The sequence below is a fragment of the Poecile atricapillus genome, chromosome 2 (genome assembly GCF_030490865.1).
Source record: "Poecile atricapillus isolate bPoeAtr1 chromosome 2, bPoeAtr1.hap1, whole genome shotgun sequence".
Taxonomy (NCBI): domain Eukaryota; kingdom Metazoa; phylum Chordata; class Aves; order Passeriformes; family Paridae; genus Poecile; species Poecile atricapillus.
Genome location: NC_081250.1, coordinates 118,612,760 through 118,629,367, shown reverse-complemented (window position 1 = coordinate 118,629,367; position 16,608 = coordinate 118,612,760). Strand labels below are relative to the sequence as shown.

Sequence of the window (16,608 nt, the reverse complement as noted above, 5' to 3'; positions counted from 1 at the left end):
CACCCCCCCCGACATTACATTTCAAACTATTCTCATTAAGCAGAAAATTAGACTTCAGAAGCCTATTGGTCCTCATTAGCATTCACTGATCCTTGGCTGGGTCTGTGTCCTAACATCTTTTAATTAGCACACTGCAAATCTAATCAGTGTAATAAACGCTATTAATCTTCCTTTTCACTTATTTTCTCCCAGCACATCATTTTGCCTTCCTGTGGGCCTCTGTGGGAAACACGATTCCAGCTACATTCTGGGCCATGTATTATCTTCTGCGGCACCCAGAAGCTCTTGCAGCGGTGCGTGACGAGATTGACCATTTGCTGCAGTCAACAGGTCAAAAGAGAGGGCCCACATATAACATCCACCTCACCAGAGAACAATTGGACAACCTGGTCTACCTAGGTAATTTATTTTTATCTGTTAGGAAGAGAAGAGGGGCTCTCCCGGCAAACTCGGTTTATCACTCATTTCTGTTTACTGAGAAGGTGGAGGACACAGCTGCCTAATTGACATAATAACACCCATTTACATCAATTATAAATTATGTAGTTTATAGCTGTAGATACTCTCATTGCATGTAAACATTAAAGCCTAGGTAATTAACTATGCAAGGTATGCAAAAGGCTAAATCGAAGCTTTGCAATTATTTGAAAAAAAGTTGATGCCTATTAAGTTGTTTGATTCTGAGCATCTGCCGAAGTGTTAATGCATTTCAAATACTTCTGTATGGTTCTGCCAAGAAAGAACCTTTTCTGAAATTAAAGTGGGATTGTGTATTTAAACTGCAAATGTATTTTATCCGCAAGCAATTTCTTTCTTTCTCTCTTTAACAAAACAAAAAGACTTCTAAAACAGGCTTCTGTTGGGCATTGCCTCCAGAAAAAAATATGAGAAAATAAAAATTTGCAGAGGAGAAATGGTGTTTTCAGTACTTTATTCAAAAGAGGGAGCTTTAAGAGAGCTACACATCTTCCGGTTCTGGATCCGGGTTCAGAGGGAGACCCTTGCCAGTGGTGTTGGAAGTTGTTTGAATCAGGAGCTGTATAGGCCTTCAGAGCATCAGCTCTTGGTTTCACTTCATTTAGTAGTACACAGACACTGGCAAGAGAAATGGTAAAACAGCTCAAGGGAGGAAAGAGGGTGTAGCAGGTAGGTACCTAACCTTTAAGCATCTGTAAGTCTCCACAAGTAGTGTTACAGGGGCAGACAACAGCTGAATAAAAGATTAAAGGTTCAATAATCCTCTGTTTTTAAATATCAAAACCAATCCCGTGTTCCAAACAAGCTCATGTCAGGTCTTGGTAGCTCATGACCTGAACTGATGCTCCATTCTTAAACAAAGCTGTGTCAAGGGATGGCAGTGGAGCAGTGCATTCTGTGCCTGGTTTGGATCCTTGTAAAAGCTGCCATTCTCCAAGATCACCCAATGTGGCATGTCTCAAGAATCTGTGTGCAAACTTGATTTGATTAGTACAACTATAAAATTTAGTCTGATCCATTTTCTTTAAGTTAGAGCATTAATATTAATGTTACTTATCATGAGTCTACTAAGTTGGTTACATCTGGAGTATGGCTGTTTTTAGATCTATCTCTAACCAATGGAGAATGTTTTTGAAAGAGAGGAGATATTAGATGACAGTTCTGGTGAGTAGCATGACTTTCTAAGCATTTAATGGACTTCTAAGGAACACAGGTAAAACTACTTTGCATCAGAGATAGCATACACCAATAAATATGTTGCCAAGCATCAAGAAGATCAAAAGAGAATTTAGTTTATATTTATAGAATAAGGTGAGAATGGCCATGAAAAAAAAAAGGGGGGGGGGGGGGGCGGGGGGAGGAAAGGCTCCCCAAAAGTGTAGGAATAAAGAAAATAAAACCATGTAGTTTGCTAAAACCATCTGGTGCAAAACAGTATGAACAGTTTAAAAACATTAACTGTGTCATTCCTCTGCTTCTTGAAATCTTGAAGCACCTTGGTAGCATTTGATTTATGTGTTGAGAGGGAAGTGCCACATCCTACTTTGTAGTATTCTTGTAACACTTTTGTTAAATTTTATAATCATGTTAAACATAATGTGATATGAACAGAAGCTTGATTTCAATTCTTCTGGCACTTAAGTCATAAAGGGCTGGATACTATCCCATAAAATAATAATATAGAAAAAAATCTGTACCATAAGAGAATTAGAGTCATGCTTCAGTGGAAAGGGGAAAGGGATGTTTTGTTAATAAATGTATAGGAGGGATGAAGGTCCCAAATTGCATTTCTTGCACGCCAAGAGCTCCCCTGTTGCAGGAAGGGCATTGACCCCAAACCTCCAAGACTGAGCTTTTCCTCTTTCCGTTCCCTGTGTGCCAACCCGGAGCGTAGGAAACTGGGATTGTGTCCCTGCTCTCGAGTGAGACAGACCAGGTGGGATGCTTGCATGTTCATCAGCTTGTCATCTCATTCTCCTGTTTTAAGTGCTCTGATTCTCCGTCCTCTTTTTGGCCTACTATAACAAGAGACTTTTTTTGATTCTTCATGCTATGGAGAAGAAGCAGAAATTGCTAAAAATCCTTCTCAGGAAGTAGCATTGTTATTATGGTCAGATTGTTTGGGTCTGGGGAACAACATGGCCTGATTTACTCCTAAATTCTAAGCTCAGGTACATGATTATTTTATTTCAAAAAAAACCCAAACCAAAATGCAAAACACACTCTACCCAAAATCAGACTAGGAAATTTTGGCCTTGATTATCTTTTTTTGATGATATTTCTGGGGCAGCACCCTTTGTATTGTCTACATAACACAATACAATCCCTAAATCTAAACGTGTGTATTTGTGTGCACAGAGTAACATACATTATTACACATTATGGCTCACAACAGAGCTCTGTTGTGGTAAAGGACACATGAAAATGGTCTGTCAGTTAAACTGGTTATAATGGAAATGCCAAGGGTAAAGCAGGGATGTACTTAGTGCGTGTTTAATGCTAGGCATGTTTAGTCAGTTCGTTTGTTTAATATTAGTCCATTCATTTATATGGTGAAGTATTCTTGCCCCAGGTCATTGCTGAATCCCAGATATTCCTGCAAAAAGAGCACAGCTTGAAAAATTGTTTTGTACACAAGAAAGGGAAGGGACCCAAAAGGAGCTAATACAGAGTGTGTAGTCGTAACACAAATGCTAAGCATTAAAATCACTGGTTGAATTGAAAGGAATAAAATATATTCTTCTGGAATGGGCTGGGCAATACCATTTAGTTCTGAGTAAGATGCAAATGTACTTGTTTCAGATTATCGTTTGTGTTGGCACACCGTGATGCCCGTGGGTAAATGACCCCCCCAAATATTTGCATACTCAATAGCTATTTTCCTACAATACACTCTAATAATTATTGCACCCTATTACCTGCTCTGTGTTAGTGTAAAATTAACAATCCATTACTGCACAATAAGTTTTATAAAACATTTACAGATAGAGATCATGTTTAATTAAAATTAACTTGCCTACGAAAGCCAAATGCACTTATGATTCGCAATGACCTTTTATTACCTGCAGTCCCTTGTTTTGGCTGGATGATTGACAGCTTGCTGTTTGGCTACCATGTTGTATTTCAGCTGACAAGACTTTTCATTTTAACTCAATTTGCCTGCCTATCACAAGCTGGTGGCAGGCCAGGCTCAAGTCACCCAGCTTTGCCTCAGCAGCTTGCTCTATTTCTCATTAGTACGCATTTATTCAGTGGAAATTGGAAGACAAATGCTTGAAGGCATGTGAACTAAGTATAGCAAATTAGGGTTTAAAGACTGAATATTTATAAGTATATTGAAACAGTTTTTTAAAAAAAAAAGTCTAGAATGAATTGGAAGCTGAGTGCTAGCTTTAGTATAAGAGAAATGAAGAGAGAAGTGGGAGGATTCTAAGAATAACAATACTATGAGAGATATCTCTCTCTTCCCCCCTCCTTCTCTCTCTAGAAAATATGTAAAATCTCTCTGACAACACCTTATCAAACAACAGCCTGGCTTCTTTATGTAGCGCTTGCACAGTGAAGTTTAGCATCTCATGTGTGTAAGAAGGGGGGAAAAAAATGAGGGTCATGTTCATTTGCTGCTTGGTTATCCCTTGGTATGCTTTAAATTGCCTTGTTTGTTCGGCACAAGCACAGAAACAGATGTTGCTCTACCGTGCTGGATAATTTACTGTACCTCACGGTGCAGAATGGAAGGCCTCCCAAGCTACCCAGCTGGTCTGTCAGCGGCGATGGCTGGTGTCTGCTGAACTATGACAACTGCAAGTAAAGGCTGCAGTTTTATTGTGCAGTTGTCATTCCTCTCAATGTATAGCTCTGGCATTTGTGGAAAGCTGACTGTCTATTTTTTTAATGTGAGCCTGCAAAGCCATATAAGCTCCATTCTCCTTTGTTGATCATAATGTGACTCATTACTTTTGTCATCTAATGATTATCGGCATGATCGCTCAGAGCGAGAGCCAAGCTCGCCTTCCACACATAACTGGTACTGGAAGGTAAAACAGATTTGTCATTTACGATCTGACCGCTAAGCCACACTTTGTGCTCCATTATTGTGATTAACTTCTGCATAAGATATGCTGCCCAATTGTCATTTGAGATCCGGCAGCGGGCAGGGACTGCCACGCTTTCTGGGAGGATGTCCACCGATAGGATGTGACCGCATTGCTTGGGTAGTTAAACGTAAACCTGCTATTTTGCCGCGGCACTTTATAATTATTTCTCTTCTTTTTTTTTTTCCCCCCTCCTTCCCTCTTCCTCATTTGGTTTTTGCTGTCTCTACGTATGTCGCCACCATTTCCAAATGGTGGACCGGTACAAAGCTACCAGCTTCATTTCCTGCAGGTTGAAGGCAGTCTGGAGCTGAGGCTGGACCCTTCCTTTGTACCGCGTAAAGTTTTGTTGCCAGAGCGCTGCCAGTTGAAATCTATCGTGTCAGGTGCCTTGTGGCTATCCGCAGTAGAGGCCATCTTCTGGAACCAGGGTTCTTTTCTGGCTTCGTCACCAACAAGCCGATTTGACTCTGCCTGATTATAGTAACGAAGGCAGTCCAAAAGAATATGCACAGACTCACTGTACGTCACATTGAATCACGGTGCTGGCCACACAAAGCTGACCGCAGCCTCATTTCTTTAGACAAATGCATGCTTAAGGAAAAACCTCCTGCAAGAAAGCATCCAGGGCCACTTTATTTGCTATGCATGCTGCACCAGATTTAATTTTTAGTGAAAGAACGTTTGTTATTATTTTTTTCAGAGGCAACTACACTGGGTAGCTACTGTCTCTAATAAACTAACCTTTTGGGTGCAGCAATTGCAGTGCCTTGGTGAACACTTAGAGAAGGCTTATTTGATATCACAAAACATGTATGCAGACACAATTGGATTATTACATGCAAACGAAACCCTATTTTAGGCTATTTTTCACACTAATGATTAGAAGGAATCAAGTCACATATAACGGTGCCCATACAAGCTGGTGGAAAAATAGTCAGTTTTGATTACAAAGTGAGAGATGCAGCCCTAGACAGGAGCTACATGCTGATATACATGCTATCAGAATGATTTATGCAAATTATGCATATTATTCCCAAAGGAATTCCTCCTCAAACTGCCAGGATAAATTGCCGGAAATTAGCCATAAAATCTGTCGTGCTAGGAGCAAAAGGTGAAGGCCACTGGGAAAGCAAGGACATTCTGCTTCTGGAGCCTTCCAGGATGTGATGGTGGAGACAGAAATCTTGCTTTGCCCAAATCTGAAAGACTATGTTTTGTTTCCTCTAGGCCAATTAGAACTGTCTTTCTCTCTTAAAATTAGTAGGCAAATAATGAATTTCTTTCACTCACTCTGACCACAACAGACGCTATAATTTGCCAGCATAGTGCATTGAAAAGAAAACACATTTTAAAACTATCAGAGTGACTACAGAATTAACAGGCAGAATGATTTCTAATGTATAATCCTACCATTAAATCCAACATCTTTCAAAAGGCAAGCTCAACAGCTCCATGGATGCTTTCACTGGTATTTGTTTGCAATCACCAAAATATATGTAAATACATAAAGCGTTAGTGTCTTTTGATTGTGTTGTTTGCAACGTGATGCCTGAATAATGTCTTTCCACCCAAAACTTGGTGCTGCTTACAACCGACAGGGTTTCTCATCACCATCAGTGAGAATCATTTCGGGACATTCAGCATCCCGACTGCCCCACCCCAGCCCTGCGGAGTTGTGTATTGCCTCCTCCTGGTCTCTGCTTTATCCTTGGTTTTGCTTGTATGGGTTTTTTCCTTTTTTTTTTTTTTTTTTTTTTTTTTTTTTTCCCTTTAGCCTGCCCTACTAAACTCCTTGGAGAATCAGCAGCTGTAGCCATGTATAACTTCCAGTCATCTCCCATATTTCTGATGCTTCCTCCCTCCCCCCTTGTGTTTAATCGCAGAGAGTGCCTTAAACGAGAGTTTAAGAATGTGCTCGTCCTCCATGAACATCCGCATCAGCCAGGAGGATTTTGTTCTCAAGCTTGAAGGGAATCAAGAAGTCGTTTTGAGGAAAGGAGACTGGATAGCCCTTTACCCGCAGATTTTGCACATGGACCCTGAGGTCTATGAAGATCCGAAGGTAAACATTCAGCTGGTGCTACTCTTCCTACTCCAGGCGTATCGAAGCAGCCAAGCCTTTTGTGATCTCTGGGTTGTTTTTTTGTTTTTGTTTTTTTTTACTGCTGTTCCTTCTTGTGGAACAAATCTTCCTAGTTTCAGATGTATTTTCTAGGGCCCTGCAGGTCAAAGGATTCATGGCCTGAAGAGAGAAATATGGTGATGAGACTGACTGCGACTGCTTTCAAAGGAATTGACAATTGCACATTGACTACCATAAACTTTAGGCTAAATGTGGGCTTTGTTTGGCAGTGGATCATTTGATACCCAAGGAGGGCTGAATAATAGAAGGTGGTTTAAATAGCAAATAATGTGGGCCATTTAGCTAAGTGCCCGCAAAGCATCATTGACTCTCTGAAGCCCTATAATAGCAGTGTCTTACTTGAGCCTTATGCTTTTTCACCTCCCTTCGTAGGGATTCACCCCTTCTTGATCAATTAGAGTGTTGTGAACTTGAGACTGTAAAGCTGTTGCTCTGCAGTGAGGCTCGGAGGGTAATTGTGTCATCTCCTTGTATTTTTCTCTGACGCTCAAGTTAATGAATATCAAAGACTCGAAATTAATCCACCCTGCCTCAGCTGTAATACAGCTTCAGAAGTTCACCACCTGCATGCAAATTGAATAGTCCTCCTCTCGGCTAGGTTGCTCCCCAGATTGCTGTCCCCAGCCCAGGGTGCCCAGAGGAAGAGCAAGAAAGAGCAAGGGTGCACGCTGAGGCTGTTAAATGGCTTGTCTGCCTGAGAGGCAAGAGCTTGTACCTCATCCATTCCTCACCCCTATTTTCCTAAGCAAATGACTGTCTCCCAGCCATGCTGATTTCCATCCTTGCCATTTGAGCCAAAGAAGAAAGGAACTGGATTTTTTTACATGTTTATAGAAAGCCCATGTTAGAGACGTTGCTCTGTGAAGCTCTCCCTTTCAGGAATTTAAAGAAGGGAGGTTGCAAAGAAAAGATGAGATTCAAGTGCCTCGTTGGTGCAGGACAGCATTTCGTTGTGTAGAAGCTCTGCCAGCCTCAGTGAGAGGAGGTGTGGAGCATGTTGGAGTCAGCAGGAGTAAGGTATAGTCACTGGGCTGAACATTGGAACCACGAGAATGAAAATTATATTCAGGGGAGCTCTGCTGGCTATCCCCATCCAAAAATTAAGATAAACCCTGCAGAGAAAATCAGGGTTTTAAAATAATATATCTATTGGCAAATAGTTGATTAATATTTTTATCCTTAAAAAGGATAGAAGGATAGATAACAGCTAACAAATAAGCTTTTTTTTTTTTTTTTTTTTTCATTTTATCCTTAACACTTTATTTTGGAGAACGTTATTGATTTGTCAAAAGTCCATCTGTTTGTTTAGGTCCTAGACCAAAAGCATCAGTGTGGAAACTGATCTCCTCCCTTATCCAATAATTGCCGGAATATATTACCATATTTCCATTGCTTGAATATATCTGCTTAGTATCAGCTCTGTTCAGCTTTCACAGTACAGCTTTAGTTCATATATTTTATCTTTTTGATGGTGAATGAGCAATCCACACATTGCAGTACATTGATTTCAGCACATGGGCCCCTCTCGAAAAGTGGGGAAATCACTGTTCTGTTTGGTTCTTAAAATATGCAGTGTGCTTTCAACAATAACTACTGAGGATCAGATAGAGATGGAGAATGAATTTTTTGAAAGGTGCAGTCTTGAGCTTGTCATGTATTTAGGGAAAACTTTTCCTGGGAAAACAGGCAGCTTGACGAGATAATTTTGTAGCAATGCTTTTTCTCCTGGATACATAAATTTAAGTTCAAGCTATCTCGTGCTTTGGCACCATATTGTGTAAGTGTAAGCATATATTTCTGACCTCTTTCTCCACCCATTAAGGCCTAGATAAATTAGTCAGTTTTCTATAAACTGTATAAGTGAATCCCTAAATTCTAACCGAGCTAGTTATAGAGCTCAGTAAATGAACTCCGCAAAACCCATAGAGTAAGTATCAGGAAACCCTGCAGGAAACCCTCTATGGTGACTTCCCAAAACAAAGCTAAATAAAGGATGTGACAGAAAGAGACTTAGATCAATTACAGGAGATTGCTCAGTTTTCATAATAGATGTAGCAGCTCATCCACACAGAACTTCATTGCCTGTTTTTGCTCAGTGTCTTGACCCTTTTCTCACTATCAGCCACGATGTCTCTTTCAGGAGACCTTGTGCATGGATGGAAGTTCCTTCCATCTAATTTTTAAAAATTAATCTTTATTTTTTAAAAATTAGTCTTTATTTAGCTAGTGAACTAGCTTTTAAGGAAACATTACTCAACCCAAGGGGCTTCAGCAACACTGAGTTTGATGTCACTGTCATTCGCTACATTTCTGTCTCACACCTGTTTTCTGTTTTCCCTATTCCTTAGGCAGTAATTTATTTTTTGTTAAAAGCAATTACAAGTCTCAGAAAGCTCTTAATATGACAAAGAAAGCATAAGGTTTGACCCAGTGTGTCTGTGTGTTCAATAACACAGTTCTTAATTGCTCAACACCAGAAGTGCACCTTGTGAAAATGTTTGAGCAAATTGAAGAGCTCTGGGTTGGGATTTTAAGCTACTGCAGTTCATATTTAGCAGTGCTTTTTTAGACCAGCAGGATTTAGAATTCAGGAAGTAAATCTTACGGTATTCTGGGCTTTCATTTGTTACTGTGCTGCCTCAAATGAAGCAATAACTTCCTGGCAGAAAAAAATAAAGGCATGATTCCTTTTGGCTGGGGTGTTCAAAGAGACTGAAAAGAATTACTTGTCAGTGGAAGCAGACATAGAATCACCTTTATAATTTGTGGAAAATCCAGGCCTCTGCCATTTAATGAAACAAGCTCCTGTTCTTCAGCACCCAAAGTTACATCCCCTCCAGTGCACCTAGCACTTGTTCCCTTTCTCACTGACCGCCTCCCCTGACATTTGTTTCTCAACAGCAAGACCTGGAGTGCGTGATTTTCAGAGCCTTTAATCTAATGGGTAGATCAGTATCAGTGTATTTTTAGTGGTGGTGTGGGGTTTTTTAATCAGTTGAGGTCGGTTTCTGTCTGACTGACTTGTTCCCAGCCAGCTCCAAATGGCTGCTGCTATAGCAGATGTATGCAAAGCAGGACAAATGCTAATGAGTGACCATAAGCAAGAAGTGCCTGTCATTTTTATTCAAAGCATGCAGGAGGGTTTTGTAAGTGGTTAATTTGCCATTGACTGAGTGAGGATGCCAGATCTCCTTCATTCAAAAACACAAATTGTCTCTAAACAGGGATCCTGCTACTCAAAAATAGTCAGAAATATGTTCAATTTATGGAATGTAGGTTACAAGTGTGACCTCAAGCCTTGCTTCAAAACACCCTCTTTATAATGGTCAGTCACTGGCATTGTCCTGCTTTGCTCACAGCTTCTGCGGCAAAATATTTGAAGGTAAGGTGTGGCAAATTAAGCAACAACCATCTCCAACTGAAAGGAAAACTGCAAAGCATTGGAGTTTTCGAATAATCTGCACCATACACTGTGCAAAAGAAGGATGGATTTTCCTCTTGCAAGAGCAAAATGGGTGCAATGCATTAATTTATTCATAGGCATTTGCAGAATTTGGCAGATTATCCTTATTCATGATGTATGTACCACACTGAGTGCATATGATGCTTTACAAGAAAATTGTCCTTCCACTAAGGTTCATTGTCCCTGCTAGAAAGCGGTCAAAATCTAATTACGATCAATATAGGCCAGACACTCGGTGGATGAGATGTGGAAGTTGAAGGAGCTTGATGTAAAAGGACTAAGCTAAATAAGTGGATTTAAAGAGTGTTCTTTGCAGGGAAGATAATGTGAGTTAATGAAACTTGAGGGAACCAACTAAAGAGAAGAATCTGTCAGCTCCTTGTCTTCCTCTTTATCTTATTTTCTGGGTTTCAGACGTGTTACCATTGTGCAAAGAAAGCAGCTCATGTAACTGCCTTGTTAGATATCACGCTGTCTCTCTCTTTTTCTTTCATTTTCAGGAGTATAAGTTCGATCGATACATAGAGAACGGCAAGAAGAAAACCACATTCTACAAGGCAGGAAGAAAACTGAAGTATTTCCTAATGCCCTTTGGCTCTGGGATCAGCATGTGTCCAGGGAGGTTCCTCGCAATGAACGAGATGAAGATGTTTCTTTTCATACTATTGTCTCATTTTGATGTAGAACTAGCAGAAAACAAAGCTGTCAGACTTGATAACAGTCGCATGGGCCTTGGTATCCTCCTGCCAGACGTTGATATTGCCTTTCGTTACAAGCTAAGGTCCTTAAGAAATTGAGCAGCTGCCTATATGCTTTCCACTAATCTCCATGTTCACTCTTTTTCATCACTCAGCTTTATGTTTTTGGAAACATTTGCTTTTCCCTCTCTGCTTTTACCTCCTTCCTCTTTGTTTCTAAGGAGAAAAGCCATTGTGCTGGAGGTAGAGACCAGATGCAGGGATGTGCAACCTCAATTTGTCCTGCTTGAGTTGTGAGAAGTGAGGTGACATGACAAGAGCCTGGCCAAGTAAATAGCCCAGCATCCCTACAGGGTGCATCCCCATACTCTTGGCCATGAGATGAGCAGGATTTACAGGGAGGATGAATCCAGGCCACTTACATGGGAAATGGGCTCAGCAGCTCTCTGTCACAGGGTTAGACTGGGAGGTCCCATACACCCATCATCTAGAGGAATAGCAGCATCTGCTCATAGAAGCATAATAACAAGAAAGGGGGAGCCTATTTCTAGAAGATGAGAGAATTTCATGTGATTGTTATCCTAACTTTATATTTACTTCTTTCATGGCCTTGAGAGTCTTAGCCCTTTATTTGGGAGATGTGATGGAAGTTGTGTGGGGTGGTGGAGGTTGATTTGCAAGAATGTCTTACTGACAACACAGTTCTAACTTCAGGTTTATGTACTGATGGTGAATGCTTTGATTTCTTGCTCCTTTCCTTTTTTTTTTTTTTTTTTTTGTGCAGTGCAAAAAAAATTAAAATATGTGATTTCTTTCCTGCAATCATTTAAAGTCAGAAGAGAAGTTCTGTTGATTTTAATAGGCTCTCAATCAAGCCTAAATTATCTATTTTGGCTTTGAGCCCCCCCCCAAAAAGCATATTCTTCAGGAATAAAATATGTAAGCCTGTTTGAAATTATTCTATCACCTCGAAAATTCTCTTTCTCTAACAGTTTCTCAGTTACATGTTTGTGCATTTATTTTATGACCATTTCTTATGTTCAATTCTGCAAAAAGGCAAAAGAGGAAGAGGGTTTCAAGGGCAAGTGTGATATCTAAAAATGCTTTTTAACATTGTTTTACTTTGCCTAAGTTACGCATAGGCAGAGCAGTGTGACCTGTGTTTGGAAACAGACTTGTCCATCTGCAAATTGGAAAATAGGCTCTTCCCTGGGGCCAAAATTTGAGCAAGTGAAAACCCTGGGCAGCCACAGAAGTTTATACTGGCTGCCCAACCTGCTTCACTGGGCACCCAGCTCTTGTTTGGAAAATTAATTTCCTAGTGCACAAAATCTGAGATTTTAGACCCTGTATCTCTTCCCATCCATCACTTCAGAGATTGATGAGGATTCCCGTGGCTGTCCAGTCACAGTTTGCCAAGATGATAATTGTGATGGCAGAGTAGCCACATCTGTGGGCCTTACCTTATGTTCCTAAAAAACTCTGGCACATCTCTTTGGGATGTGCCAGAGTAAGTCTTTCAAAATCAGAAATTCTACTCATCTGTAGAGCACTTGATGGCCTATGGATGAAAACTATTATCTACATACAATTATTTATTGTTATTTGTGTGGAAGCTTGTTCAGTTATTTGTGTAAAGCACATGCCCTAAATAAGTGTCAGCATCATTAGAAAGATTTTCAGAGTTTGGTACAGCCACATTCCAAATCCTCCAAGAAGAAAATTGTGGTTTTATGAGATATATTGGATAAACATTTTCTCTTCATGCATAGTATCAATAATGTCTACAAATTTATAATACACTTACATTAAATGGGCTTTGCAGTTGATTAAATGATTTAACTTTACTTCAACATTTAATCAACAGCAAAAGCTGATTATTGCTTTGTGCCACAGAATGAAATCGGGTTTTATGGAGACATTCTTGTACTCAGGTTACTTACTCCTGTGGTTACTCTGTAGAAGCTATTCTGTACTTAGCTGTAGCTCAAAATCCAGTTTGGACATTAGAGCCTGGTTTATTGAGAGAGGGAATGTTGATATCATTACACTGTTGACTGTATTCCATTACTGCTTGTATGTAAGCTGTAAAATGTCTCATGCTACAATTATGATGAATCTTTATTTGGCATCCAACTTTAAAACAAACCTGAAGCAACTGCGAAAATAACAGTGGGTATTTGTTTTAAACAGAAGCCTCTTTTTTATAATTGTATTCTGTTTTTAGGATTTTGAGTTAGAGTATCACTGGCTGCTGCATAATTTGATAGGGCATAATAAGACTTTGCCAAAAGTACATGCAAATCATTAGTAGTTTTAGATTAATTGCTGATCAATTTATATAGTATCTATTCTGAAATTAAAAGAACTAGATTGTCTCCAAAGTAGCAAATTAAATCTGTATGGTATGTTTCATTTTAAAAAATGAAGGAGAAAAGGGTCAGAATCTTTCCCAGGAAACCTCTATGAAACCACTTGGAGGTCTTGCATCAGAGTTAAAGAGCACCACGCAAGACACCAGCATTCTGCTGGGATAAAAGTTGCTTGCTCTTTTTGCTCAGGAACCAAAATAATCAAATGCAAAGCAGGGTCTGCCCAGCCTGGCCTGGAATTGTGTCCCTGGTAACCCAGGCTCCTGGTAGATTAGTTTGGCTGGTAAGCAATGCAGCCAAACTAATGGCATACTTCAGCTGCTGAGGAAGTCAACTTTGCCTCCAAGTAAAGTCATGAGAGCTGGAGCTGGACAGAGAGGTTAAGCCCTTCTGGTCCATGCATTCAGCAGCTGAGGAGGGGACATACTGAGAGTCAGCAGCTGGTCTGACCAGGAGTGACTCAGTCTCCATGGAGCAGGACTGAAAGGCCCATTCCTGGTCAATAAGTTGAGGCAGCACAACAGGGTGTCGCATCCCCAAAAGCGCCAGCTGGAGCCAAGCTAGCTGCAGGGTGCTGTGCCAAGAGGAGCTTGTTTCATTACAGAGGGCACAATGCCATTTTTGGTGACCTCCTCTGCTGCAGGACCCAGGAGTGTGCAGCTCTGTCTGTCACCAAAGCACAGAGGCAAAATCATCTAAGCAGAAAGAGCAGTGCTCTTTTCCAGCGTTCAGGTGCTGGTGGGGCGAGGCAGACCTGTGCTTCCCCCTGCCACCTTTCCAGCAGGGGGGTCTGCCCTGCCAGCCCAGTACCTGCTGGGGGCATCCACAGACATGGCAGCTGCAGGGGCAGGCAGGATGAGTATGTGGGTGCCCCCAGAATTTCTCTGCTGTTCCTCAATGAATTGATGTAGTCAGCATCATTTAGAGATGTGACTCAGCTGGTCACTACCAGCCTCTGACTGTAAGTTGATGGTGTCTATAGCTAAATCAATAGTATCTTTTGCTATTAAAAAAATATATAAGCACCTTTTTTTCCTCATTAAAAAATGGGTTTATTAGGTCAGTAAGGCCTTTTTTAACACCCAAGAAGAAAGTTAATTTATCATGAACTAATGTGAATGCTAAAACATAATTTTTTAATTATTCTTCTTATTTTAATTTACAGATTGAATGTTGTCCATTTTCATGCTGGAACTTAGTACTGCTATTTGCTATTGTAAACTTTTTAAAATGTTCCATTATTTAGGAAACCATCTAGTTTATGTGTACCTGTTTGCAAATTAGATTTTCATCTCTGTCAGTATGTCCTAATGTAATAATATAAAACCATGTAAGAGTTGTTTTTTAGTTTATGCTTTTAAGCCAGCTGCATGTCACTCTTCTTGGCACTGCTATCTTTATGAATAATTACTGGTCTGTGAATTTCTCTTGTAGAATTATACATGATCTTTTATTTTGTCATTATTGAACTTTCTGTCATTCAAGAGATTGTGAAGTGCTCTTAATTTTGCAAACTCACAATTTGTATATAGATGAACAATGGCTAGGTTCAACTTTAACAGTTAATATACATTGTTGAAGCTCCTAGATCAACTAAGGTACTTCTGAGCAAGAAAATCGAAATTTCATTATTTTAGTAATCTAACATCTTAAGGGAATTTTGTATTTCAAGGACACAATAAAAAGGATTGTATCTATTTTAATATTGAATGTTTGTCCATGGTATTTTTTCCAGCTTATGTTCATACTTTTCTCACAGATTCACAATTATTGCTTTAATTTTTTAATTATTATTTCAACATACTACATTTTTCAGTTACTTGATCTAGACAGGTATTTCTGTAATGAAAAAAAAAAGGCCTTTAATTCATCAGTGGAATACAGAATCTCCTCTGAATATTGGAAACGATGGTGTCTTTTACCACACCCCCCTCTGCCATGAAGCATAAGTCAGTTCTCATCAGATGAGGTAAAAAAAGTGGTACTTCTGACATTCTTAGGACATTATTCAAAATTAGTATATAAGATCTGAAGTCCACTAGTGATTCCTAAGTACAACTCTTAGGCTTTTGCTTTGGCAAACCTCCATGTAGTACAAGATGTACTACCTAGTGTAAAATATTCTGTCTTCACAGATCATTCATTTTAAAAGGGGATATGAATGAAATTATTATGATACACAGCACTGCACCAGCAAAGCACAACTTTTCTAGGTATCACTGTAGCTGCTGAGTTCTACAAGTAGGTATTTAATAGGAAGGTTGTACCCTAAAGACATCGGTGCTTCTCCATTCCTTCATGCAGAAATGCTTGTCAGGTATGTCTGCAAGGGTTACTGAAGATACTTCCTAGAGAAACAGACCTGCCGCATTTTCTGGGTTTGATAAACGTGTGTGTAGCTGTGCAATTGTTTTAACTCCAGGCTATATTAGAAGTTACTGAAATTTATAAATTAAAAAGCAGCACTGTTTGGATTTCTCGAAGGGCACATCTCTGAGTGAGTTTTCCATAATGGTCTGAAAGATAGCTTGAAAGGAAGGATTTAGTGAGACCCTGTAACACTGTATTTTATCCACTATTTGATTTGATACTAGGTACTGTCTTGATGTTACTTGTACAGCACTGTATTTTAAAACTGTTTGATGTATCAATTTATGCATACGCTTAACTCATATGAATAGAGCTATTCTAACAGCCAGACCATAGAAAGTGAAGTATTTTCCTGTATACTACCTAAACCAGCCCAGCTACCCTGGCTAATCATGTCCCCATCCCCACTACATATCAGAAAAATTATCTCATTACAAAAACACCCCTCAAAACTATACTTACGAAAGTATCGTGATCCTGAAGTTATTGTCTATGTTTAAAATTAGGAAAAAAAATATTAAGAAATATATAAAAGCATATCAACAAAAGGTAGACGATGTTCCATTTCAAAGTGAAAGCAACAAAGCTGTAGTGGGATATTGATACTCATATAAACCTGTTCTCTGTTTATTGTATGCATCAGGCTTTCCTGGGATCTCATGTACTGAGGTTGTAGGAGTACATCATTTGTAATAGTAGAAATGTGCTTGTCTTTAAAACTATTCCCACCAAAATAAATAATCAAGAGAAGCCTAAGCTTTAGCTGTTCTTGCTAGAAGCCTTGCAGGATTCTTTCTGTCTTCAAAGATTTGTTAAATCGATTATGACACTAATGTGTTGGTTTATTTTTCTTTTTCCCAAAACCACCAGCTATGAGTACAGAAAAGTTGAACAAAAATCTAAGTTCTGGCTACAGGGAGAGCAAAAGTCAGTGAGCAAACACCCTGTGATGACTTTTGACAGCGACTTCTTCCCCATCCGCTCATCT

The 16,608-nt window shown here is 39.6% G+C and overlaps 1 protein-coding gene across 3 annotated transcripts in view; it reads left to right on the top strand.

Moving 5' to 3' along the window:
- Nucleotides 1-14,960, top strand: part of LOC131575979 (cytochrome P450 7B1) — a 125,280-nt gene extending 110,320 nt beyond the window's left edge. For all 3 annotated transcript variants that reach the window (XM_058832161.1, XM_058832160.1, XM_058832159.1), the window contains 3 exons: nucleotides 193-399; nucleotides 6,458-6,636; nucleotides 10,681-14,960. In XM_058832161.1, the coding sequence (XP_058688144.1) occupies nucleotides 193-399; nucleotides 6,458-6,636; nucleotides 10,681-10,977 (683 nt within the window). In that variant the 3' untranslated portion in view covers nucleotides 10,978-14,960. The remainder of the gene's footprint in view (nucleotides 1-192; nucleotides 400-6,457; nucleotides 6,637-10,680) is intronic.
- Nucleotides 14,961-16,608: the final 1,648 nt, after the last annotated feature.